The sequence below is a fragment of the Dermochelys coriacea genome, chromosome 9 (assembly GCF_009764565.3).
Source record: "Dermochelys coriacea isolate rDerCor1 chromosome 9, rDerCor1.pri.v4, whole genome shotgun sequence".
Classification (NCBI taxonomy): Eukaryota; Metazoa; Chordata; order Testudines; family Dermochelyidae; genus Dermochelys; species Dermochelys coriacea.
The window spans coordinates 16,761,231-16,787,997 of NC_050076.1; the positions used below are offsets into that span (position 1 = coordinate 16,761,231).

Below are 26,767 nucleotides of genomic sequence, written 5' to 3' on the forward strand. Positions count from 1 at the left end.
CTCCACTGATAATAACAAAGGAAGTGCTAGTATGGACGGGCTGCTAGTATTTTAACCGTTGGGGTGTTTAAACTTGCTGTGCGGAGGCCTAGATGACCTGGTGCTAAAAATGCCAGTGCCTGCTCTATACTAATGCTCCCACCAATGCTACCACTGGTGGCATGGCACCAATACTAGAGCAACAGAGGGAGAGTTCAAGTAAAATACTAGCAGAGACCCAGCCTTAAAGAGCTCTCATCGGTCTATTGCTATTAGCCAGCAGCGAGGCACTGAAGACTCTCTCAATTGCCTCATATTTACATGTCTTGAGGCTCAAAGTCACACAAGAACTTTTTGTTTGGCACTTCTACCTGAGAAGCCACTACTATAATGACAGCAGATGTGGCAGGGTTAATAGGGCCAGAGATAGACTAGCAGGTAGTTTTGCAAAACCAGAACCAGTTTGGATCCACATTCTACTTTCCTTGAATCACCAGCATTAAGGGAGAGGCGGGGAATTTAGATTTAAAAAACAATATAAATATGGCCCGCCTCTTGTCTTAGTAATTTAAAGACCCTGGTCCTGCAATGAGTAAGGTCCCTACCCCACGTGGAACCAATGGCAGTCTGCCTATTTGGAGCCCATTGTAGGGTTGGGGCCTGAATAGTGATCCAACCCCTGCCCCAGCCTGCTATGGTCTAAGTCCCTATGTTGCTGTTTCCCCACCTCTTGAATCACAAACAAGTGGAGGATACTAATAACGAAGCTGAGCACTTACAATATATTAAGCTTTACATTAGCACACATTCCCCCAGCAAGGGAAGCAAGTTGGTTTTATTGTGACTATTCACAGATGGAGTAGCTGACATAAAGCATGGCAGAAAGCAATGACGTTTCCTGGCTGAGCAGCTTGGCATGGTCTTGCGCAGGGAAGTGGACAGGTTTTTTTTTCCGGAACAGTCTGTCTGCACCAACTAGCTTAGGGCGGGAAGCCCAAGCCTCCTTCAGTGCCTGAGATGCAACGGTTTCCTAATTAGCTCCACTGTCCGCAGGCCAGCACTCAGCGCCGTGTGGGCCTATGGAAGCCAGCTCTCACAAGTGCTGAGTATAATGGGTTTTTGGTTTTGTTTTGTTTTTGTTGGTTTTTTGACAGCCCCACTGGAACGAGGGAAACATACGAAGAGTGGCATTGAAACCCAGTCATTCCCAACTGAGAGCAGGAGACAGAGAATCAAAGGTAAAAAAGGGTAGAATTCATTAGTGAACTATATCCTTTCTAAAAAAGAAAAGGAGTACTTGTGGCACCTTAGAGACTAACAAATTAGGTGCCACAAGTACTCCTTTTCTTTTTGCGAATACAGACTAACACGGCTGCTACTCTGAAATATATCCTTTCTAGTCAACTATCGAACCATCCTAAAGAATTCTATAGCAGGGATAAAAAAAAAATTATTAAATGAAGTAGGTGATTCAAAAAATGCTACAGGACGGTTATCGTTTTCTACTACATTCTATAGAACTCCACCAGAAGAGTTATTTGAGGGTCCATTTGAATTCTCTGGGGGATATTAACACTCAGCGTTCTCCCAGACTCTGTGGGATGCCAGGGCTGACATAGCACTTGGCCTCATCTGTCCACACTGGCTGTAGCCCCTTGTGGTTCCCCTTCTACCCCTGCACAATGGGATTCAAATGGAGCCAGGCTACCATGTGCTCTCCCTGGCCACTACTGTTTATAAGGCCACTCGAGCCTTGTCTTCACTAGGAAGAAAGCTGCATTTTTACCACATATTAGCTGACACATGGTAAAATTCTAGTGTGATGCATCCGATGAAGTGAGCTGTAGCTCACGAAAGCTTATGCTCTAATAAATTTGTTAGTCTCTAAGGTGCCACAAGTACTCCTTTTCTTTTTGCGAATACAGACTAACATGGCTGCTACTCTGAAACCTGTCAGTGTGAACAAGGCAGTTGTAGTTTTCACATGTGTTAGCTGGTTGAGGCAAACTCCAGGCTCCCCTCACCCTGCCCCATTCTTTACATCAACCTATTAACACATGTTAAAACTGCAAGCTGTTTAGGATTTTACCTCGTGTTAGTTATTAGGATGGCAAAAACCACCCTTTTTCCTAGTGTGGACATACCCTGGGAAGAAGCCCAGAAGAAAAGAAATAGAGCCCAGGCTTCGTTATCTTTCCTGGGAATCTCCACAGGGCCAATGGAGAATATGCATCCCTGCCCCCAACCCCTTTATCTCTGCCTCCAACCCATTCCCATCTCCTCCCACAGGGCAGATCCCAGAGCACCCTCCATGGAGTTTGCAGGGGGAGAGAGTGGTAGAGGGAAGGTGTCTTAGAGGTAACTGAGCCCCACTTCTGCACAGGACGAGGAGGAGAGATGTGCAGAGGGTCCCTTCCGTTCATGGAAGCGACAGGGAGGAAAATAAACCCATCTTCCAACATTACTCATGCAAACTCAAAATTGGCTTCAGTGTAAAAAAAAAAAAAATTGAGGCCCCTATGATTTGGCCTTTTGATGCTTTTATTTGTTGAGTTTCTCTTTTTTAGACTCATTCTGTACCAGTTCCTTTGAACCTGTTTGTAACACAGGATCAGACTTCCTCTCCTCCCCCCAAGCAAAATGCATGGGGCCGGGAACATGGGAAGAGGAAGACTCCAAGTTTCAGCTCCTGGCATGGTCCTTAAAGCATCCTCTCTGATGGGAGAGGTTTGAGGCTGCAGGTTTTGATGGCTTCTCCACATCCCAACCCTGTGAATGTAGGGGATATATGAGGAAGGGAAACCCCTTCCGTGCTGTAACAAGAGGCCCCCAGCAGGGATGCCTGCTGCCTCCTCTGCTCTTTGGTATCACAATCCCTTTCAGCAGACAGCTACCATAGGGTGGGTCCCCTTGATGCTGGGCAATACAGCCCCAGAAGGAACCAAGGGGGAGATTCTATGCTACCACCTGATTTTCATGCACAAATAGTGGGGCCTTCAAAAAGAGCAGCTTCCCCTGAAATATCCCATCCCCTGAACTGTCAAGAACTCAGTTTGCACAGAGATCCAATGGAGGGGTGTTGGCATGGGGCAAAGGTAGGGGTGATGCTGTGAAACCAGCAACCCCCTTCTGCCAGAGAGGGGCAGACCCATATGTAGAAGGGGCCCACAGAAGCACAATCCACCCCCTTGATAAGATCAAAAGGGTTTAAAGAACAGACAAGACAGTGAATGAGGGCATCAGTGAGGTTTGCATTATGAACAATTCAGCAACTGTACCCATGAGTTAAAGAAGATTTGTGCCTGTAAATACCTAGACCGATAGCGCTGACTTGATTGCTGTTTTAGTCAATTTACCCTAATGAAGAAGAGTGTTGCAGTACAAACACCACTTGCTAATAAGCATGTGGTTGCAGCAGTAAATGTTAGCTCATAAGAATGCAGGCTGGAAGAATTGACTCAGACTGGTTGGCAATGCAGACATTCTGCTTAATGGCGTATGGCTTGGCAATCCAGTTAGAACTCACTGAATGAGAGTTTGCTTTCTGCTGCAAGTTATTGGTGTTGACACTGAAAGAAGCTCTCCTGAGCTTTCAGGTTTTATAACGAAAAGAGATGCTCAGATGGCAGGATTTTACTCCTGGCTATTATCATCTTTCCTATTGGCTCTGGCTGAAGAGAAGTCTCTTAAGGCCTACAGCTTTATATACCCAATATATATAGTATGCTGATCTGCCTTATTTGGAGGTAGGGGATTCTGCCAGTCAGAAATGATCAAAGCACAACACAGAGCAAAGCAAACCTTCCCAGACTATCTGTTACTTTATCGTGTACTGCAGGCTATAAGAAATTAGCGGAGCAGACCAGAAATGAGCTGTTTGTCACTGCTTCATATAGTGTTTTATGTCCATGAGATTTTTTCTAGGCTTCCAAGTAGGACAAAGGGAAGCTTTTAAGTCTGCAAAGAAACAGTGTACCGCTATAGTTTAATTAAAGTGCTTATCTGAAACGCTTCCAGATGTTTCAATATCTTAACTGCAGTTATCAAAAGTTGGTGCATTTCAGTACTTTGAGACTTCCTCAATGATTTTTAAAAGGATTATAAAAAATCTGATGCTGTGTAGAACTTCATGGCTGACACTTAGTAATAGCAGTGATAGAATTTAGGAGAAACTATTAGCTGAAATCACTATGGGGCCTATGAAACAGTGGAGAAGTTCTGATTCTATCTAGGAAAAGCCAGGTGTAGACCTACAAACACAACATAGATATACTAGACAGTTAATTACAGTGTCTCTATATTATATCACTTGACGATAATTTCATCAGGACTTTAATTATAGTAACATAAAACACTTAGTGGACAAGCCCACTGTCTCCACCTAGGAGATCATTGCAACATTAGTATGCAACGAATTTGTATGCAATTCTCTTCGACATACCTTGAGTATGAAAGGGACTAGCTAACGCCATATTCAGTCATAGCCCACTTAAAATTCTCAGCCACGGAAGGACCTGCTCCTAAGATTGGGGCATGCTCACTGTGTCCCCATGGACATTCCCAAAAATGCATTTGCAATATATTGTGTTTGGGCTGAACAGAATCACAGACCCCATCCCAGACAAGGAAGTAGATCCAGGCAGCCAGGAGATACCAAAGCCGGCATTTTGTGTTGGTTAGAAAGGGGGTACTTGCATCTTGAAATGAAGAGCAGTCTATGCAGCTACACCTCACGGCTTAGGGACTTTGGCCAGCCCAAAACAAATACACTCTAACATTCAGAAATGTTAAGGCCAGAAGGGAACATTAGATCTGACCTCCTGTATAACACAGGCCACACCATTTCACCCAATTATCTCTGTATTGATCCCTATAACTTGTGTTTGACTAAAGTATTTCTTCCAGAAAAAGACATCCAGTCTTTATCTGAAAATATGAAGGGATGAAGAAACCACCACTTCACTTGGTACTTTGTTCCAATGGTTAATTACCCTTATTGTTAAAAATGTGCGCCTTGTTTCCAGTTTGAATTTGTCTGGCTTTAACTTCCAGCCACTGGTTCTTGTTTATGCCTTTCTCTGCTGAGATCAGCAAAAACAACGAGGAGTCCTTGTGGCACTCTTCTCCTGGTGAAGGTGCTTTATACTGTGGTCAAGTCACCCCTCCATCCTCTTTTTGATGAGCTCTCCAGATTGAACTCTCACTGTGTGGCATTTTTTCCAGCCCTCAGATCTTTTTTGTGACTCTTCTCTTCACTCTCTCCAATTTCTGTCCAAGTCATTGTGCAATCCTTTGCTCATATAGTGTATCCCAGTAAGTTCTGTGACCTTGAATCGGTCTCTCGTGTATTTTATCTTCAGGTAATGATGGGCCTGTCTGCAAGTTGGGATCAAGATCCAAACATTCCTACAAATTGAAGATATTGTCTCAGGGGTTTCATTCAGCCCGAGAGAGGAAAGTCAGCCAGTGAGGGCAAGATTCTGCCATCCCTTACTCATGCTGAATAGCACCTTCCTCTGCAGTCAATGGGACTCTTCCTGGAGCAAGGTGCCACTCAACATGAATAAAAGAGTTGCACAGTTTGACTCTCAGGTTGAATCTAAAACTTCCTCAGAGTCTTACAGGGTGGCTCAGATTCCAACTGTACTTTCCCAGTCTATAACTGAATATCCCTATAGCCTCTTTGGCTTCAGCATAGGCTATAGCATGAAAGCAGCAAGGCATTCGGGAAAGAGAAAACAAAACTTAATTAGAACTGGAGGCAGTGCTTGTTGACTTTAAAAATTCATTAGCTAATTATTCTTTTTTTCCCCGCACCCTCTAGAAGGCTGCCAAAGCATATGGTTTGGAAATTCAAACTGTGCATTGGGGGGAGAGAGGGCGGGGAGGAAAAAAAAATCAATATTTATCCAGCAGAAAGTTAACTAATAGGGCACAGAAACAGTTGCTCCTTCATGGAGAACCAAATTTTTGTGCTGTAAAGGAACTAAGCTCTCTTGGGCAAAAGGAAGTCAAAATTAGTCTACGTGAAGATTTATAAACCATCGAAAAGGAAGACTTTTGCAGAAATATTAAAAACAGCCACTTCGCAACTAAATCGAACTATACTGTTATAAAAAGGAAATGAAATCGGTTACTATTATTCTCCTTTCAGAGTAGCAGCCGTGTTAGTCTGTATTCGCAAAAAGAAAAAGGAGTACTTGTGGCACCTTAGAGACTAACAAATTTATTAGAGCATAAGCTTTCGTGAGCTACAGCTCACAAATGCATCGGATGAAGTGAGCTGTAGCTCACGAAAGCTTATGCTCTAATAAATTTGTTAGTCTCTAAGGTGCCACAAATACTCCTTTTCTTATTATTCTCCTTTTCATCGATTTTCTTACTAAACCTTTGTGTTTCCAAAAAACCAACCCAATCCTTTGAAAGATATTCTCAAAACAATTCACATGCAGAATCTATGTATTTTGAGCAATTAATTGTTTTTCTACTGTTAACAGTGCTTTTGATTATTAAGGCAGGGAAAAATTGAAGCCTACCTCCTGGCTTCTACTCCCTCCTCTGCCACTGGTTTGAAGTACAATCTTGAGCCAAGTCACTTTAGCCAAGCAGTTCAAAAGTGGCCTTTGATTTTGAATGGCTTCATTTCTGAGTACCCAACTTGGGAAACTTCTAGTTTGATGCCCAAAACTGAGGAACACAGCAGGAGTGGTTACTTTTGAAAATATAACCATTCTGTGTTTCAATCTGCCTTTCTGTAAAATGGGCATAGCAGTATTTACTTACTCAGAGGGGATTTTTTGAGGCTGAGGGCTTGTCTACATGAGAATATTGCATCAGTTTAACCTAAAGGACAGATTTAAACCAATCTAAAACCCTGTGTGCACTCCCTTATTTCAGTTTAAGAGCGTCTCTTTTTCAGTATAGCTTAAGTTAATTAGGAACAAGCATAAACTAAACCAAAATAAGCCACTCTTAAGCTAAAGTACAGTTGTCCACAGGAGGGATTGCACCAGTTTGAAAACAGATTCAGTTAAAACTGTGCAATTACCTGTGCAGAGCAGGTTTTTGTTACTATTTCAATGTGAATAAAAGGCGTGGAGAGCTGTGGACTGAGTGAGCTGTACAAAAACCACCAGAAGATTCATTTGAAGAGAGACACAAACACCCAGTTCAGATTTTAAACGTTATCTGAAGGCTAGAAGCCCACTTCAGCACTCACAGCAGTGCAAATAAACAAAGAGACTATGCTTCACAGCACAGAGGGCACGGACTCTCCCAACTGCAATACAGGCAACCCTGGCATTGTGGGTTACAAAATGGGGCCTCATCCAGTGAGGTGATGAGCTCCTGTGAGGTGCTGAGTCACCTCAACCCCTTTTGCTTCAATAGATACCAAGGGTGCTCAGCACTCTGCATGGCTGGGCCTCAAATCAGGCAGGAGGTGGCAGTGGCTGGGGATATAAAACAGCCTCTATTTATACAAAAATAGTTTGATAAACAGTGACAATGGGGGAAGAAAAGTGCAGAAATATACCTGAAGGTATAACTGGATGTAAGAGCCAGTTGTGTATACATTTATAATAGCAATACTTTTCCACCATGGGGATCCCAAAGCGCTTCAACTAGGCATCACCTCCCCCACACGATACAAGTGCGGCAATTTCTGGGGTGGAACATGGCATCTATTCTGAGCCAAGAACAGCATTCAAAAGTCTGTGGCAAGGAAAAATTACATAAACAACATAACTTAGATGTACACAGTGTTCTTACACAAGTTACTGGGCTCAGTACAGGGGTAACTGGATGAAATTCTATGGCCTGTGTTACACAGGAAGTCAGATTAAATGAGCTAATGGTCTCTTCTGGCCTTAAAACCAAGGAGTCTACAAGCCCAAAGGAGCCCAGATGGCTCTAAAGAAGGGGCTAACAACAAGGTGGGACATTACAGGACATTGTTCCTGAGCCTGATGGGAAAACTTGGAGGCAATGGCCTCTATGGTGGGTCGGAGTTGCAGCATGCCTGGGCTGTGTTTGCCCATGTGCGGAAGCAACAATCACTACGTGTACTAGCTGGAGCTGCTGCTGAAGCTGATGTCTCAGAGAGAAACCAGTGAGGGGAAGTATTATGTAAGGCAGTGCAAGGAGCCCTGAGCAGCCTCCATGCTCCTGAGAAACAATGACCTGGTAAGGGAGCAGCAGGGAGAAGAAAGCAGGATATGGGACAAAGTGAATGGAGGGCAGCCAAAAAATGGTGGGTCCACCTTGTTTGAATAAAAATGGGAAGGAGACAGCAAAACCACAGCATAGGGAGGCAGTGGGAGTCAGAACCATAGGAAGAAGGAGCATGAGAAAAATTGGCTCTGGGCAGAGGGTGTGGGGACAAGAAGGACCCACAGGGCAGGCCTACAGGACTTGCTTCTGCAGCTTGTGCCAGGCAGACATGGTAAATCCTGGCAGAAGCACTGTACAAGCTACAGACCGTAGTTGTAATTAACAAGTCAGTGTGTTTCCTACCACACCAGTATCCGAGAGGGTGCTATATATTGCTGAACTTATAAGCTATTACAGCTGTGTTTCTGAGAAAGTGGAGTGTTGATTTTTGATAAATTAAATTACTATATTTACAGGAATAATTTCACCCATCACGGAAATGCAGGCCTGGTGGAACGCAGCAGCTGTTCCACGTCACACAGCAACATTTTAGTTCAGGAGCCCATTCCTGAGAGAAGACCTGGAGGTTCTCAGCAGTTTCAGGATCAAACCCTGGGACAACAAGGAAAGAAGAAGGTTATGCCTGATCCTCGGCTGATGGATTCAGTCTAGCTTCAGTGGAGCCATGCTGACTTACACCAGCTGAGGCACTGTCCTGTCATTTCCAATGGAAACTGAAGGGGGAATTCAGATAGAAAGTAATTACCTAGCCTGGAATCTGGCCCACACAGAGTAGCGACAACTTCTTTAATGACCAGGGCCAGAACCTCAATTTTAACTCCCATCCCAAAGACAAAATTTCTTCAAGTGTGAGGGGTGATTTTTTAAATCTAATTTATTTAGATTGTGTAGAGTTCTTTTCAGGTCACTATTGCTGGAGGGAAAATTTGAGGAAATTCTGAATTTAGATCAACCAAAAAATAAAATGAATGTTGGGTTAAGTTTATTAAATAAGCCATGTGGTGTTATTAAATAGGCTGTCTAAAGGAAAAGTTTATTTTGAATATGTAGATGAAAACACATTGTCTCCTGAGCACATTTAAGGACACTATCAAGTTAAAATTCATATTTATAAAAAGATTTCCAACCACACCTTAGATCACTAAACCTAGTTGCCAACACTCACAATTTTATCATAAGCCTTTTGACTTGTGGTGTTTTTCTGGAAGTCTGAGCTTTTAGAATTAAGAGATTGCATGAGAATCTCCGCTTTTACACACACACAGTTGTGGGAAAGAGCTTTAAATTGCAACTTGAGGCTCAGAAACTAGAAGCCTGACTCATGAGTTTTGAGCACCTGGGTTGGCAACACTGCGCAGTTTTAAAAATGTAATTAGCCATCATTGGTGCTCTTTGCTTACTCTCAGGCTGGACATCAGAACTAGTCTAGTGAATTTCACTTTTGTTTATACTCAGTTTCATTTGCAGAGTCTCATATGCAGGATGCTGCAATCTTTGGGTTTGCAAGAGAACACCATCCCTTTTAAAAAATAAACTGTTTCAGTAAGAGGTTTTTAAGTGACAGGTTTTGTAAAAACAAGTTTTTACAAAACCTAAAATTTTGGTCCTAAACTGATCCAGTAGTGTCCACTTAAAATATTTTCTTCTTAGGCTCAGTAAGGATGCTGCAGCAGGCAAAACTGAGTGAAGCTGACCAAGCAAGAATTCTCATGCCTGGATAGCAGTCCAAACTCTAGGAGCAGTTCTTTATTTTAAAGGAAAACAAAATCATGTTCTGTCCATTTAAGGCTCAGACACATTACTAAGCTTCAGCCAGTCACATATATCAGTATAAAATATGGCATACGTGGAGCAAAGACTCCTCCTGGCCATCTCCAGTCTTACTGGGTCATGAGCACACGATATTGAATCACACCCCATGAGATGACCAAAGACACATCATCATAATGTTCAGATGCAGCATTTATTAATCCTCTTCACCCCCTGGTGCATGGTGTACCAAATCCATGGCCAGCTACACATTCTCAGTTATCACTTAGCTCCATTCTGTGGCTGCTGGGAATTTCCACGGTGACTACATGGATGAAAACACCTGCTGCAAAAGCACAGGCCTCTATCACTTGAGCTAAAGGAGACTATTAGCTGTTAGCAGAACTGGATCTAGGAAACACAGCTGAGCAGTTCTTTTTCCATCCACTGGAAGGCAGCGGTACACAAATATATTCTCAGGCACTGACTAGTGTGTATTGCAATTGCAATTAGAGGTCCCAAATGAGATCAATGCCCCATTGCATTAGGTGCTTTGCAAATGCACAGTAAGAGTGTACAATCTAAATAGACAGATAGGGCAGTTAAAGGGAGTAGTATTGTCCCCGTTTTACAATTAGGGAAACTAACACAGAGGCATTAAGGATGGGATTTATAGAAATGCTCAGTGTTGGTTTAACTCTGCTCCCATGAAAGTGAATTGTAAAACTCCCAGTGAGTTCCATGGGAGCAGTTAGGCCAACACTGAGCACTTCTGAAATTCCCCCTCTAAATAACTTTCCCCAGGTCACAGAGGAAATCTATAGCACAGCTTCCAGTTGAACTACAATTTCTTGAATCCTAATGCGACTCCTAGAGAAGGCTGATCCTATCGTTTTTCTAAGAGCTCCCCTAAACTTGAATGCGAGTACATGTTTCTTCTCTTTTACAGACCCAAAAAGCAAACTAAAAGAATTGTATGCAAGAATGCGGTTTCAAGTTGTGCTACACCTTCTCTGAAAAGGGCTGCTATTAGCCGAAGTTGATGCTGTTGAAGTTTGTTGTTGAACCCTGCTGAAGTCTATCTTGTCTCAATATCCCACCATTACAATGAGCTGCTTCTCCTATTTGGACCCCAGGAGGATCCAGTGGGGTGCCACATGGAACGCCATGCACTCCAGGATCCTGCGCACCAAACCTGTGGAGTCAATGCTGGAGGGGACGGGCACCACCACCTCTCACGGGACCAAGCTGGCCCAGGTGCTCACTACAATGGACCTGGTTTCCCTCGGAGTTGGAAGCTGTGTTGGCACTGGAATGTATGTAGTGTCTGGGCTGGTTGCTAAGGAGATGGCTGGGCCTGGGGTCATTGTTTCCTTCATCATTGCAGCAGTTGCCTCCATTTTGTCAGGTGAGTCATTCAGATCAGTTGTAAGAGATAAAAATAAATGGTGGCTTCTACTTAGGACCTTATCCTGCAACCCTTACTCCTGTGTGTAGTCCCGTTGAAGTCAGTCAGGGAGAGCTGATCCCTTAATTTAAATGGTGCATGTTTTGCCTTCTGCATTAAGGATGCAATTTTTTTTTTTTTTTTAAATAACAGAGGGTCTAAGCTTGCAAGGTGCTTAGCATAGATAACTCTCACTGAAGCCACTGGCAAATGAGGGCATCCATCTCACCTTGTAGGATCAGGTCACCAAGAGACAAAGATCCAGATTGTCAGAATTCATATGAGGGGGGAGGTGGGCAGAACCCTTTCCATGCATTTGTCATACAGTTGCTAGGAGCGTGGGCCCATCTTGGCAACTGCACAAGCCTATGAGTTGTTTGGCATGTGTTTGCATGCCCATTTACCTCAGGTGTGCATGCAAATTAAGCATACACCTCTGAAAATCTGACCAAAAACATCCATTGTCTCACCGTGTGTGGGACAAGAACCACATGAAAATAACAAATACTAGCCCTTGTGTTCAGACTTTTTCTGTAATAAAAAGAAACTTTCAAGCTGAAAGTATTTTAGAGTGGCTGAAGAGCTAGGGGAATTGCTAGGAAGAGATAGTCTCATCTAATCTCTAGGTTGCTGGGGTATATCCTGAATAAGATATATATATATATATACCAACCTTAATTTCCTTTTGATACATGGCTGGTGGCTTGTACATGCAGTAGACTTGAAGTCCTCAGCCATTACATTTAAAAGACCAGCTGCAATTTTACATGTCATAATTCATAAACCAAGCACCGACTAATGACAAAGCAGAAACAAACCTGTGATAAATCATTTAAACACTTCCAAAGAAGGCTGGATACTTTCAAGGAGGAAGAGAACAAAGTGAATGAATCCAGCCAAGTATATGGATTGATCTATGCTTTCCACATGATCTCATTATTTTTGGCATTTGTCCTTGTCTATTCACTACCACTGAACTGTAAAGATGTTCTAACACTAGCTGTTAAGAGAAGTCTCTGCATTAAATAGCAGAATCGGATATTGATGGGTTTGTTTTTATATGGGTGTTGGGTTAAAAATGGCAAGTGGCAAAGGCTTATTGTATTTACAGTTACTGTCATATTAAAGTGATCTCACTGAGCTTTTAAAACTAAAGCCTTAGAAAATATAGTAGTAGCTTTATTCTCTTCCATTGCAACTACACATTGAGCTAAATTTTCCTCTTTCTTATAAGACTGCAGTTCCCACTGGAGGCCACGGGTGTTACACCAATGTTAGAGAGAGAACTTCATCTGATATTGTCAGGCATTCCTGGAACCATTATAGAAGAATAGCAGATTTGAGTTCTGGTTTCTTAACATTACAGCAAAGTTTTGCTCCGTCACACCGGTTAAAATCCACAACAACAGATTTACTGCTGATTTACACCAGGGTATGTAAATTACACCCAAACTTGCAGGTCTCTACAGGCCATGTCCATGTCCAGCTCTAGATGAGGACTTGCAGCTGTGAACCTTGACTAGCGATAGCATCTAAATTTGGGCCAGATGGAGAGGACTAAATCCTTTTCAGGAGCGGGGCTTTGGCTGCACCTCTCTCAGTATTTCTTTGGGGAGCTGCCCAAGCTAACCATACTCAGCATGCTGGCTCTGAAGAGTCTTTTTTAGACACAGAGCATATGGAGAGCCTGGGTGCCTAACTTGGGGTGATGAATGCCAACAAGTGTTGGGTACCTAAGTCCTCCTTGGGAATCTAACTCAAGCAGGTAACAATTACGCACATTTAGCAGATGCAATTCCATCTTGCAGGGGGGAGTGTTGTGGACACACGTACACCCCCCACACCCCCTAAAATAAGAACCACAAATTGAACTCTTATCATTCATGGAAATGTAACAACAATATTAGTATTAAATTGTGCGTGTGGATTTAGTGCTTGTGAAGGGGGTCAGCTTGGCAGGCCTGAACACTGAAGGACAGCCACATGGGTACTTCCTGCAATATCCCCCATCACTGTGTCTGCCAATGTATATCAGTCCTAACCAGCACTACCACTGTAAGTGCCCTTTTTCCTTAGTTTTCATACTTCATCCATTTTTTGGCCTCAATACTGACAAGCAGGCCCTGTAGGGAACAGATTTTCAAATGCCTTGTATCAGGGGTGGGCAAACTTTTTGGTCAGAGGCCCACATCGGAGTTGCAAAACTGTATGGAGGCCTGGGTAGGGAAGGCTGTGCCTCCGCAAACATTCTGACCCCCCACCCACATCCACCCCCTCCCATTTCCCACCCCCTGACTGCCCCCCTTCAAAGCCCCTGACCCATCCAACCCCACCCCTGCTCCTTGTCCCCTGACATTCATCTCCTGGGACCCTCCACCCCTAATCACTGACTATCCTGACACCTCTCCACACCCCTGCCAGGCTCCCTGGGACTCCCACACCTATCCAATCACCCTCTTCCCAGTCCCCTGACCACTACCCCCCCGGAACCTCTGCCCCATCCAACCATCCCCTGCTCCTTGTCCCCTGACTGTCCCCCAGATCCCCCTGTCCATTATAGATTCATAGATACTAAGGTCAGAAGGGACCATTCTGATCATCTAGTCCGACCTCCTGCACAACGCAGGCCACAGAATCTTACCCACCTACTCCTACAAAAAACCTCACCTATGTGAGGTTTTATCCAATCCCCCTGCTCCCTGCCCCCTTACCATGTCACTCAGAGCAGCAGGATTGGCAGCTGCACTGCCTAGCTGGAGCCAGCCATGCTGCCCATGCCATGGCGTGGCTGCAGGGAAGGGGGGGACAGCAGAGGAGGGGCTGGGGGCTAGCCTCCCCAACCAGGAGCTCAAGGGCAGGGCAAGATGGTCCCATGGACCAGATGTGGCCTGCAACCCATAGTATGCCCACTGCTGCCTTATATCCATAGTTGAAGCTAGATTTTTCAAGAGCTCAGCACCCACTCTACTGACCTCTTTGAAAGTCTAGCCTTAAGGCCCTTTGCTGTGAAGATATTTAATTTGTGCGACTCTGTCCCACTAGAAACCTGCACTGAAGTCAGCCATCTCATTTCACATATATCATCAATGCAGATTTCATTTCTATCATCTGTCTGCTGACAAAAAGTTACAAGATACTAACATGAATAAAAACTTTCCATTCAAGTGCAGTGCTTTCTGGAAGTTAGCATTTCCCCTTCCCTTAAAAATGGAAAGTGGAGACCAAAAAAAATAAATAAATGGTAGGATCCCAGAACAAAAACTAGACATGATTAAAAGCAGGCTTTTTGCTTGGAAGATCTGAATGTTTATCTGCAATCAAACAAGACTCCAATTCCCCCAACTACAACAAAACAGCAAGCTTAGCTACCTATTTTTTCCTCAGAGATAGCAGCTAGCATTTGAGATTTTTATTATTTCCTGATGTCCACATTTTCTTCAGACTTGTGGAATTATGCTTCCGCGGCCACAGTAAACTTAAAAGCCTGGAGAGCTTGAAATAAGTCTGTTTGGAGAGTGAAAGCAATGCTTGCTTCAAAGTTGGTTTTCTCCCCTAGGTACAAGAGTGCAGCATCTTGCAGCTTTCTGTGGGATTATGTCTTAACCTTAATATTACTGGCATGTAGTCTGCCATATTTACTGTTCTTCTTGAGTTGCTTTTGTAGCCCTGGGGAAACATTTTCTTAAGAATATGAATATATTTTGATAGTCTCTTCAGCCATTTCCTTGTTTGATTGTTGACAGTTCTGTTATTTATAACAACACAATCTTGGAAAGTAAAACTGCATCAGGGCAAAAGAGCTAAAAAGGGCTGTACATGTAGCTGGTTATTTTGGTTCAGTTTTCACTTAACATACAAGGTACTGCACTCAGACATTTGTGTTTAGTTTTCAGTGAACTATTTATATTCCTATCCTTTATTAACTGAATCCCATATCAGTTTTTCCATTATTTTATCCAGAATTGATGTCAGGTTAAATGGGCTATAGTTACGCGAGTGATCTTGCTTGCCCTTTTTGAATATTTCCACGCCTCCAGTCTTCTGGAACTTTCCCAGTATTCCAAGATTTATTCAAAGTTATCAGTAGTTCAGAGAACTCCCTCGACTAACTCTTTTAGGACTCTTTGGCACATATCTGGACATGTTGATTTTAAAAATGTCCAATGTAGGTGTCTAACACCCTCCTCAGTTACCAGTTGACTGGCATGTACTTCATCATCCTCATACGATACAAATACATCATTCCTGCTTCTTTCCAAATGCAGAACAGAAACATTAAACACTGCTGTCTTTTCTGCATCATTAACAATTGTGTCATTTCAATCCAATACAAGGCCGATACCATTGCTACGATTTCTTTTATTCCCAATATACATAAGGTTTCTTCTTGTCCTTAGCCATGCTAACCATAGATTTCCCCCCCCCCACTGTCTTTAGCTTCCCTTAGCCTTCTGCGCTTAACTTGAAATTTATATCAACTGCTATATAACAAAGGGGGAAATAGATATTACTTTTTTCTAATTGCTGCCTTCACTTCAATACTGAATCAAGATAGGGTTTAAGCCAAAGTTGTCTTTTATGATTTAGAAATTGTGGCTTTTTGACTATCTACAACTCTTTTTTAAACTCTTTGCCAATTTTTTTGTTCATTCTGTTGAAATTTTTCCTCTGCTTTGAGAAGTTAACCCTTTTTGATGCACCAAATATATTACTGTTGGAACTGACTGCTCTTGACCTCATGACATTCAATAAGGGCAATGATCATTGATCCCTAAGCAGCCACCAACTTCCAATCCAGTGATGAATTCATCTTTATCCATCATAAGGTCTAAAATAGTTACCTCATGTTGGGCGTAAAACCTTTTATGCTAGAAAATTATACTTTAAAAATCTGATATTTTACTATGAGTTATACGAGGCCCCCAGCATATGACTCCTAAACTGAAGCCCCTCCTCCCCCAATAACAGTATCTTTCCACACCTTATGGACAGATGTCCAAGTAGTAACTTATCCTGTTCTCCGGCTTGGTTAGATGATCTGTAGCAAACTGCCATCAGTGCTCCTGCTGGGCTTTATTAGTCAGTACATTGATCCATATGCATTCAAGATCCTGCACTTTTGAGTTATCAGAAACTCTAGAAGTGGTACTCAAATGCAGAGTACCACCACCCCATATGCACTCTATCCTTCCTGGACTGGTTATAACCAATGATTTTAACATTTCAATCATGCAAATTGTCCCACCAGGTTTAAGTAATGCCAGTCATCTCAGATTTCTACTCATCAGAGAGACAGTCCACTCTTCTTGCTTGTTACCAAGTCTCCTAGCAGTGGTAAATAAGCAACTGAAACTTTTCACATTCTGTCACATTTAATCAATTTGTCTCTAACATGCTGAGTTTGAACTGCATTTGTCTTCCTCACACCCTTGGTTCAGCTTCAAAATGGGCAAGTGGTAGAATCTGAACTTTTCCAAAGGCGGAGACTGGTCAGATCAGATACAAGGGATTTGGTTGAGGTCTCTCTAAATAGATAAAGAGGACTGATTTGGTTTTTAACCCAGTCCCATCTAGCAGAACTCCTAATGTTCATGGGTGACACAGATAAATAGTAGTAATATTTTGCCCTTACATAGCAGTATTATCCAGGTACCTCAAGGCACTTCCCAAATATGGTGTGCACTAGTAAAGTGGATCAGCTGGCTCAGCAATGAGCAGTACTTCATCCTCTAGTCAGCAGGCAGCTCCCTGCTGGGTTTTGAGTGTATTTGTTTCCAAGAGATGCTAAATGGCTTCCTATAACCAACAATAACTCAAGTTACAACGCAGTCCTGCAACAACAGGTGCGGGTTCTCCCTTACGAAAATAAATCATACCCATGCAAGGCCTATTTTTCAATCAATGCAGCACACCTACACTAGGCATCTGTATTAGTGCAGTGACACTTGTGCCACAATCTCTAATGTAGACAACCCCTTAGATTGCAAAGCCTGCTAGAGCAAATGGTTCAGCATTTTGCTTATACAAAAGAAGATCCCACACTGACTGGTAAGTACATTAGAAGTAAATGTATCATCACCACTTGTGTTACTGTGGATTTAAACCAGAGTGACAGAGTAGAACTTGGTTCTAATGATGCTAAGAAGCCAAAACCGAGGTCTGTTATTCCTCTCTGGTGGTTCTAGGAACACCTTACAATGTAGGGTGAAACTTCTCTGTTACACTGGCGTAACTCCTGTGGACGTGAGTGGAGACTATAATTTAGCTCAAAGTTCAATTGCACTTGGAGAATAATTGGGGTTTTTGTTTTTTGAGGCCTTCATTTTTAAAAAACTGAGTGAGATTTTATTGCATCTGCAGTCACTGTGCCATATTAAAGTCCTTCCTCCAATATGCAGGTTCCTACCCAATACCCCCATAAAAGCAAACCCATCATAAAGTTGCATAATGCAAAGACTTCTAACAGCCAGTGTTGCCTCAACACAGCTGGGTACTCTGCTGTGTTCAGAAGTAAAGAAGAGTTCCATACATAAGAGTGCCACTTAGGCTGTATCCTGCTTTACCTGCAGCTGTTAGAGCCAGTTATCTGACTGACCTGCATTGGTGTTAATATGCCTAGCAACACTTGTCCTGTCTTTGCAGGATGGAGATCTCTTCGATGCATGGCTTATTTATAGAGTTCCCTCTTGGGAATCTGAGTGCAGTGACCATTTGGATAGGAGTAAGCTAGGAGTTGCTCAAGTGGATCCTTACAGCAGTATTTAAGTGTATAGCCAGCCATATCTACCAGGATTGCACTCACTTGCTGAAAAGACATACTAATTACACCACACATATTGTAGCATAAATACTTCAGTGCTTCCTCCATCGCTGCTGGTAAGAAATTCATACTGAACCATGAGGCTGGTCTTCCCATTTGTCAAGATGAGTAACTGTCAGGTGAGCAAAAGCAGAAGTTCTAAAAGCGTTCACGTTTCCAGCACTGTCCAAAACATCACTTTCTTCATATCAAAGTAGTCAGCGCCTGGCCTCAGGGCTAATGCGTTTGTCTTAGGCTTTCTGTACTCTAGAAAAATTAGTACTCACATCACAGCCACCATCAGCAATGGTGCAGTTGCACTGAGGGCAGCAACCAGATAAAGATTGGTATACAGAGGGCTTAGATTTTTTTCTACTGTCTCATGGAAGCCAGGAACCTCTTCTACTCCTAGGGCTCCCACCAATGTTAACATGGATCTGCTGAACCAGTAATAGGTTCCACAGGATTTGTGTGTATATAAAATCTCCTAGTATGGGCACCACCTAGAAAGTGTGTGCACAACCCCCTTAACTAGCACCAACAGAGGCCACCACCTACTAATAAGCAAGGTTCCCAACTTTAAATAGAAATTAGGAGCCCAATTCCTTTTGAGCATTCAGCCCTCAGCATCCATACCAGTTAAAATCAGGCTAGTCTTAGTCATGATGCATATTTTGTCATGCAGAGGGGTGGGATAGCTGATCATAAAATATTAGAGGTGGAAGAGATCTCAGGAGGTCACCTAGTCCAACCACCTGCTCAAAGCGGGACCGACACTAAATCATCCCAGCCAAGGGTGTGTCAAGCCAGGCCTTAAAAACCTCGAAGGATGGAGATTCCACCACCTTCCTAGGTAACCCATTCCAGTGCTTCACCACCCTCCTAGTGAAATAGTGTTTCCTAATATCCAACCTAGACCTCCCCCACTGCAACTTGAGACCATTGCTCCTTGTTCTGTCATCTGCCACCACTGAACAGCCTAGCTCCATCCTCTTTGGAACCTCCTTCAGGTAGTTGAAGGCTGCTATCAAATCCCCCCTCACTCTTCTCTTCTGCAGACTAAATAACCCTAGTTCCCTCAGCCTCCCCTTGTAAATCATGTGCCTCGCAAGTCATGATGAGTGGCTACCCCTATGTCCTCACTTATAGCTTATAAACAACATATCCCAACCACCCAGGAAGCTGTACAGTAAATCCCCTGACATTCTCCAGGTTGAGGATGCTAGGCTCTATTTCAAGCAAAGCTATCTGGTGACTTCTTCAGAGTGCTTAGATCTGAATGAATGTTTAACTCAGATTGACTCAGGCCATCCCCCATATGAAAGCAAGGAAGGAGGACAACACATTTCAAAGGCAGCAGGATCCATGAGCATCATCTGCTTGTCTAGCCCACAAGCCAGCTAAACATGCATTTGTTTCCAGCAGCTACATGGAACAGCTAGCAACAGAAGCAGTGTGTCAAACTGCTCCAACTCAGAAGCAGGATAGCAACTTAGCTGAGTGCTGAGACAGCCCATCCCTGAGCCATTCTGTGCTGAAAAGCAGGAAGTCATCTGTGCCAGACATCCTGCCCCCAACATCTCAAAGCAGGATGCTACCTGTTACTCAAGGCACTCAGATCCACCCTGAGCCACTGTTTACTGCAAGGCCGGGTACCTCTGATGCTCAATGTGAAGCTGCTGGCTGCCTCATGTAAGGTTTAGCCCAAACAAGAAGTCAAAGAATGGAGGGTTAAAATAAAGCTATACAATTTATTTAAATAGCCTGTCTGCTGAAAACCAGAACCACTCAGCTGTGTTTATTTGCTCCTGAATAATATCAGTAGCCACATTATTATACCAGTGTAATGATTGTTATACTAATTACAAGCTGCAGCTGAGATTCAAGGGGAAAAGAAAAAAAAATGTCTGGAAGAAAAATGGTCTTCTGTGAAAAAAGATTGTTCTCCCAACCAGCTGTTTTGTGGTTAGGTTTTCTGTAGAAAGCCAGCAATCACTCCCCATTGGAAAAAGTGTAATTCAGAATTCAAAGAAATATTGCAGGGAGATGTCTGTGTCTTCTGTTTGCAAACAGTTGGAGCATTTACAAATTTGGAGCAAGGCTTTGTCTGCATGAATGTTTCCTATGTCACTAAACAAGGTACTGTATTCCTGCCACGTACACAAAATGGCTTAGGGGCAAAATAATTGGATTTGTGAAAAGTCTATAATCCACAAGTATTGGGAACCCTCAGAACCTTGTTTAGCAATGAGAAGGGAAACAGCATCTAATGGAGATACAAGGTTGCTTTCAGGGAGGTGTTTTGCAAAGGGCAGTTTTTATTTTAGTAACAGAGTAATCTTGTTTTGATTTACAAAAAGCCAAACAAGACCCCAATCCTGCAAATGCTTACACTTGGGAATAAGTTTTAAGAGTCCTATTGAATTCAATGCGACTATTCATGCAAGTAAAGTTAACCATATTCCAACTGTCTGGAGGACTGGGGCATAAGTGATCCTCTCTTGTTGAGGTTTCAGAGTAGCAGCCGTGTTAGTCTGTATTCGCAAAAAGAAAAGGAGTACCCGTGGCACCTTAGAGACTAACAAATTTATTAGAGCATAAGCTTTCGTGAGCCACAGCTCACTTCATCGGATGCATTTGGTGGTGGAACACATAATCCAAAAGGATTTTTGTTTCTAGTCAGTTTCACTTTCTGGCTCTCCTGCATTAGAAAGATGTTGCAATGTCTAGGTTGAGTACAATAAAAAAAACTGAAAAAATCATTAATGTATTTGTAGAAATTAGGTTTTATGAGACACGGGTTTTACAAAACTGAAGTGTTAGGCTTAAGTTGTCCTGATAGACTGCTTCTAAACAACATTCATGACCTCCTGCGCAATGAGAGAACCAATCTCTTCATACACCATTTTTGCACCAGTGTAATTCAACTAGCTTCAGAAGTGTTAGTCTTGATTTACATTGGGAGAAGGACAACACTGCACAACGTTTAACTGGCAGACCCAGCTCCTATGTAAAACACTTCTGCTTGCCTAGATTTTGAAAAGCTGAAGTAGCATGTTTGGGTTACTTGACTTCTCAGCTCTTTACAGTCACTGGGAGATTTAGTGGGGAGGGAAATTTAGAGGGATGAGAAACCCAGTAATTCCTAACAAACCTGGTGACATCCCCTGATTTTGCTTCCTCATCCTTTTCTTCCCCTCCCGATCTTCTCGCCAAGCCCCAGAGACTTTCGCTTACCTGTTGCTGTCTTCTGGGTTGCCTATGGCTTGAATCCTTCCCTGCCAAGAGCTTGTTGAGGTGGCCAAACCACCCACTCCATCTGCTGAGGGAGACAGCAGGAAAGCCTACCGACACATCATCTCCCATGGCATCAGTGGAAGGGGGCAGGACAACCTGTAAAGGAGCACGGTTTTTACAGTTGCTCTTTCCTGGTGGAAACTCAACGGATGTGGGCGTTTTAAGGACTTTTGCACAGCACTTCTCTTGAGTAGTTTCTTAGAAACCATTTTATTAGATGGTCTCCAGTCAGGCCACTCCTTGAGCAGCCATTGCAGGCAGCCTCTTCTGGAGCACAGCAGATCTTAATTGTAGTGGTGGCTGGAGTGGGGGGGAACCCAAAGGTTCCCCTGGGCACTACTTCCACTTCGTCTGGAACTGCCAGTGCTCACACCCTACATTCAAGTGGCAAGAACAGTGTGTTTGGAGTTATGCACATATTGGGGGTCCCCATAATTTTTCATACATTTCAGATATGGTCAAACATATGAGCCACTTGGCTACTGATGCCCATCTGTGCATTGGGTGACACAGAGTATTGTTGTGTTTTTTTCCCCATGAGTAACAGGGTTTCAGAGGGGGCTGGAGCTCTTCTGGTGATGACATGAGATGCTCCACGCCCATCACAAGGTTCAGCCCTGCTGGAAGCCAGCAGACATCTCCCCTTCACTCACCATTCTCACAGGGGGAGGGAGCAAAGAGCCCAGTGCAACTCGGCTCCCTCCCCTCCTGTGAGCAACAGGACAGCTCAGCTTCTCCTTCCCCCTCCCACACCTGCCTCGGATAGGGGCAGAGGGGGATGAAGAGCCCCTAGAACTGCCACACCTAGCCTACAAAGGGAGAGGGGACCATGCTGCAATACTAATTGTTAAACATATGCCGAGGATGGGGGGGAGGGTTAAAAAAAATCTAATCAAATGACAAAAAGTATGATCTTTAAAAAAAATTCTTGATTCTTTGGGCTAAATCATGACTTTAGGGGCCTGACATGTTTTTTGATCTCTTACGGTTGGCAATAGCCAACAGATCACACTGATGCTGCCTCATCCACCTACTAGAGCTGACATTCTGTATGTACCCAATCAGGACTTTGACATTTCCAGTCTGCTGCACACCAGAGTTAGATCTCAGACCCTCCTGCTCCAATGCACAGGATTCTACCTCTCAAGCCAAAGAGCACCCTCCATTAGTTATGGGCTGCCTAGGGCTTTTGATACATGCTTGATCAGTTCCAACTCTATCCAGTAGAGGGTAGAGGCACAAAGTGAGAATAGAAAGTTAATTCTTTTCCTCCACTGGTTTCAGAGCCCCATATAAAGGTGGTAAATATATCATTTGCCATTTTGTGCACAGAGATCACTGAGAAAGCCAGTGAAAAGCCAGGTCTTGTATCCCACTGCAGTACCTTATCTGCTAGATCATACACTATAAACATAGGCCCAGTCCTGCTCCCACTGAAATCAATGGGGGGGGGGTATTTATGAATGGCAGAATATCTATGATGCCTACAACTAATGCATAGAAGAATATATCATTCCATATGGCAACTCTAGTGGAATAATTGAAACCTCAGATCTAGTCATTAATAAGTCATCACTCCTATTGATATATACTCATACTGGCACAATCTTCTTTGAATGTTGTCTTTTCATTGGCTTACCTCAAAGAAGGATTATCATTTTTAAAGCCATCAAAGAGCGAAACAGAATACGTACCCATTAAGTCATATGTTTCATAAACCTTGCAGGCATGTAGTAATCTGTTAATGTCTTACATTTGCAGATTGCATGCATTTTTAATCAGCTATGAATAATGACTTTTTATATGTGATAGATGATTAGGGTTTCTCGTTCTTGCAACTTGGCCTGCATTCCAGAAAAACTCAGGTGTCATTTTCAAAAGCACTATTATCTATTCAAGTTAAAAAGTGTATGAAACATACAAGAACTCCAATAGCAAGAACATGTGCCATTGCATTTAACTTAAAGATTCTGTTCACATTGAATGTTTAAAAGCTGCACTATTATAAGAGCGTTGGCTTTATAAAATTACAAATTCACTTCAGATACCAAAATGATTAAACACACCACACTGTTTTGAATTTGCAAAGAAAAGTAATTTCTGGTAAAACATTAAATACATTTTCCTACACAATGCTCAATAATGGCTATACATCATGTTTTACTTGTTAAACCCCTCAAGTAAAACATGGTACTACAATTATTATGAAAGCACAGATGGCAGTTATACAATTAAGGGGGGGAAAGGAGATTAATTTTACACTTAAAGCAACAACTCTGTTTGTTAAATATGAAGAATACAGCATATCCTTCCTAAAATTACAACACTTTAAGTACAGAATGAATGTTCTAAGAATTTAAAAGTAAATCTGTTAATTAGAGTTACAAATTTTAAATGAGTTCTTTACAAAGTTCAGCACCATGTTTCAGGTCTCTCTTTTTTTTGGTCCTCAATGATCTTAATGTAACAATAATATGGGAAGCTTGAAGAATATGTGAAAGCTCACTGAAGTCTCCTACATTGGCTACATTTGAAGACTTTTTTGCTTTTTGTGATTAATGGCCATTTGTCACAGTTATTTTTCATAACTGAAAGCTTATTGTTCCTCAGCCTCTTAACAGATAATGTTCTGTGGAAAACAGAACTGTCCTCTTTCTCAATGGCCACTGGCTCCTAATGCTCGTAGTGAGAGTGAAGCCAAGCTGCCCTCAGGGAAGACAGTGTTCCCATCTGTACTAACTTTTGGATTATGGACATAAAGGGTAAATTTTTTCCTGTGAAAGGTGTTGACCTCTGGTTTTAGCAGTGGTTCTCCCATGCCAGGAAAGGCATTCCAGCTGTCTCAGCACCAGGTCAGACAAAAAGCCCCCAGACCCTACCACTCTTGTGTAACCTTTCAGAGCCGACAGTATCATATCACAGGTGTGACATTAAAGAGATATGGGAAAGCCCTAAAATGATTCTATGTAATTTGGATGGGCACTTGGGGCCTGATCCTATAAGCTCTCAGAACACCAATTCTAGTCAACAAGAAGTGTTTGAACTGAGGGCTTGCAGGATTGGGCTGTCATTGGATATGCAGAATGTGGTGAGCTGTTTTAGTGGGGCAGACTTGGAAATTCATCCCTTATGAAGAGCAGACTACTTGCATGTGGAATTGTTGGCCAATCAAGTGCCCCTTTTCGCAACTGGCCTTTGCCAGAACCTGTTCAGCTCCATGGCATTGTAGAGGCCTCAGGCAGTGACGCACCTTCGTCCCTCCTGTTCTCTGCCTGTGGCACACAATAGTTTAATCTCCTGAGAGCTGTAATGTTTCGCTCTAAAATTCTGGTTGAGAGGCTGCGTGCAGGGGTAGTACTGTACTTAATGGCCTGTGATATATCGGAGGCCCAGCTAGATCTAATTGTCCTTTTTGCTGTGGTGCTGGAACAATTTGTATAGTGGGAGTGCTGAAAGCCATTGAACCAAACTGCAAGTCTTGTATATGATGGAAATCACTTCAAGCCAGGGGGTGCAGTAGCACCCCCAGAACCTCTAGTTCCAGCAGCTGTGCCTTTTTGGATTTAAATGCTATGACCCTATATGGAGGTAGCCCGGTTTCCATTCATGGAGGTGATGGATGAAAGTGATAAAATATTCCTTCTAAGAGATTTCTTTCAAATGAATCACTGCTGTAAGCATCTGCACACCTGGCAAGGTCTACACAGGAAAGTTCATGCTAAACAGAAATAAAGTCATGCTCAAATGTTAAGTTGGTACAAATTACTTTGGGGGAGAAGTTGTAAATTTTAGGAAAATCCCTTCTGATCACTGGAAAAGGTCCCCACTGCATTGGAGTCTGACCCTGGCCCTTGACACAACCATGGCACTCCCATTGAACAGAGGGCCTAAGAGTAGTACAAATACAATAAAAATAAATAAATAAATAATAAGTTGTGTCCTTGGGTCTAGACTCTTTGGGAAGATGCTGAAGAGAGTTCCCACCAATCAGCATCCAGCCACCTTAGGCATTCTCAAGACTACACAGGTCAATCCTTCAGACAACCCACCAGATTCTGGTCTGTGGGGAATAGGGATTTTTTTTTTCCAGTGGGTGTAGCTTTGGTGCACTTTGGAGACCTTTGTTCACTGATCTTAACTGCAGTTTTGTCAGACCTGAAGAACACTTATGCAAATGCCCTATTAAAGGTCTAGTTATTACTATTAGTTGTAGTATAGCATTAGAAGGCCCAGGTGAGATTGGGACCCATTTGTGTTAGGCACTGTATAAACACAGACACTCAAATTAGATATAACGGGGGATGGGAAACAAAGGCAGAGAGGGGTAAAATGATAATATTAATGAGGGGGAAGGAACAAGCTAAAGCAGGGAAAGAACAGGTTAAAGAATATTATTATTTAGAGAAATTAGATGTATTCAACTCAGGCGGGCCTGACAAAATTCACCTTGGGATACTTAAGCAATCTTTAATTCTAGCATGAAGCACAACAGAACACAACCCTGCAAAAGCAGCATTATTGTACGGCCATCTCACACTCAGCTCCAGCCTGGGCAGATTCTTGCTCCAAATAGGAATAATTGCCTGCCTGGGTGTATGGCACACAGTGGTTATTGCCAGATCCTGGGCATACACAAGATCATACACCATGCCCCCCTAAACTCAGCCTCTCCCCTCTGGCTCCCACTACAGAGTGCTCTTTGGCCTGGCCTTTCTGCAGGCTTGGAGAAAACTCAGACTGGAAGCAGAAATTGCTGGGTGAGATTCTCAAGAGAGCCTGCATGTCATTGAAATAAGACTTGTGCTCCTAACTCACTTAGGTACTTTTGAAAATCCCAGCCTCTGTCTCCCTGCTAACTTTCCAGTGGCTGGGGGTCTCTGGCAGGTGCCCAAATACAGCGCTATCACAGGCTATCTCATCAGCTACCCCATGAGCAGCCCTGCCTAGCCTGTCACAAGCACACTGTTTCTTTTCAACTATAGGTACCTTTAATCCTTAGTTTCCCAGCAGGATTTAGCACAGAGTACTGCACAAGAGGAACCTGCCACATAGCTTTCTTTCCTCAGAATATCCCCCTTTACTGCCAGTTATATATTCTCCCAATTACTGAGTCACTTGTCTCATTAGCCCAGCAACTACCACCTAGGTGTCAGCAATGCCAAGAGAAACTGGTCAATTGATTTCACTCAAGCTTGCAGTCTTCCCAGTATTGCAGCCTCTTCAATGCCCACGGTGCTACCAAGAGTACCCTGTGACAGATAGCCTGGCTAGTGTTTGGCCAAGGGCATGTAACTACTTATGAAACAGTAAACGCTGGAATAAAA

General features: G+C 43.0%; 1 protein-coding gene and 1 long non-coding RNA gene across 5 annotated transcripts in view; one reads left to right on the top strand and one right to left on the bottom strand.

Annotated features, from left to right (window-relative positions):
- SLC7A14 (solute carrier family 7 member 14) overlaps positions 1–26,767 on the top strand; it is a 64,479-nt gene that overhangs the window by 14,352 nt on the left and 23,360 nt on the right. Inside the window, exons 2-4 of one of the 3 annotated variants that reach the window (XM_038416816.2) lie at positions 1,134–1,217; positions 8,607–8,888; positions 10,850–11,308. In XM_038416816.2, the coding sequence (XP_038272744.1) occupies positions 11,008–11,308 (301 nt within the window). In that variant the 5' untranslated portion in view covers positions 1,134–1,217; positions 8,607–8,888; positions 10,850–11,007. The remainder of the gene's footprint in view (positions 1–1,133; positions 1,218–8,606; positions 8,889–10,849; positions 11,309–26,767) is intronic. The other 2 variants (XM_038416818.2, XM_038416819.2) reach the window with 2 other exon arrangements.
- Positions 785–26,519, bottom strand: LOC122455826. 2 transcript variants are annotated; one of them, XR_006274316.1, is made up of 3 exons: positions 26,430–26,519; positions 21,384–21,539; positions 785–1,190 (listed from the first exon to the last, which is right to left on the bottom strand). It is a non-coding gene; the product is annotated as an uncharacterized LOC122455826 (long non-coding RNA). The 2 variants fall into 2 exon arrangements; XR_006274315.1 differs by lacking the exon at positions 785–1,190 and adding an exon at positions 8,167–8,742 and having other exon boundaries at positions 26,430–26,507.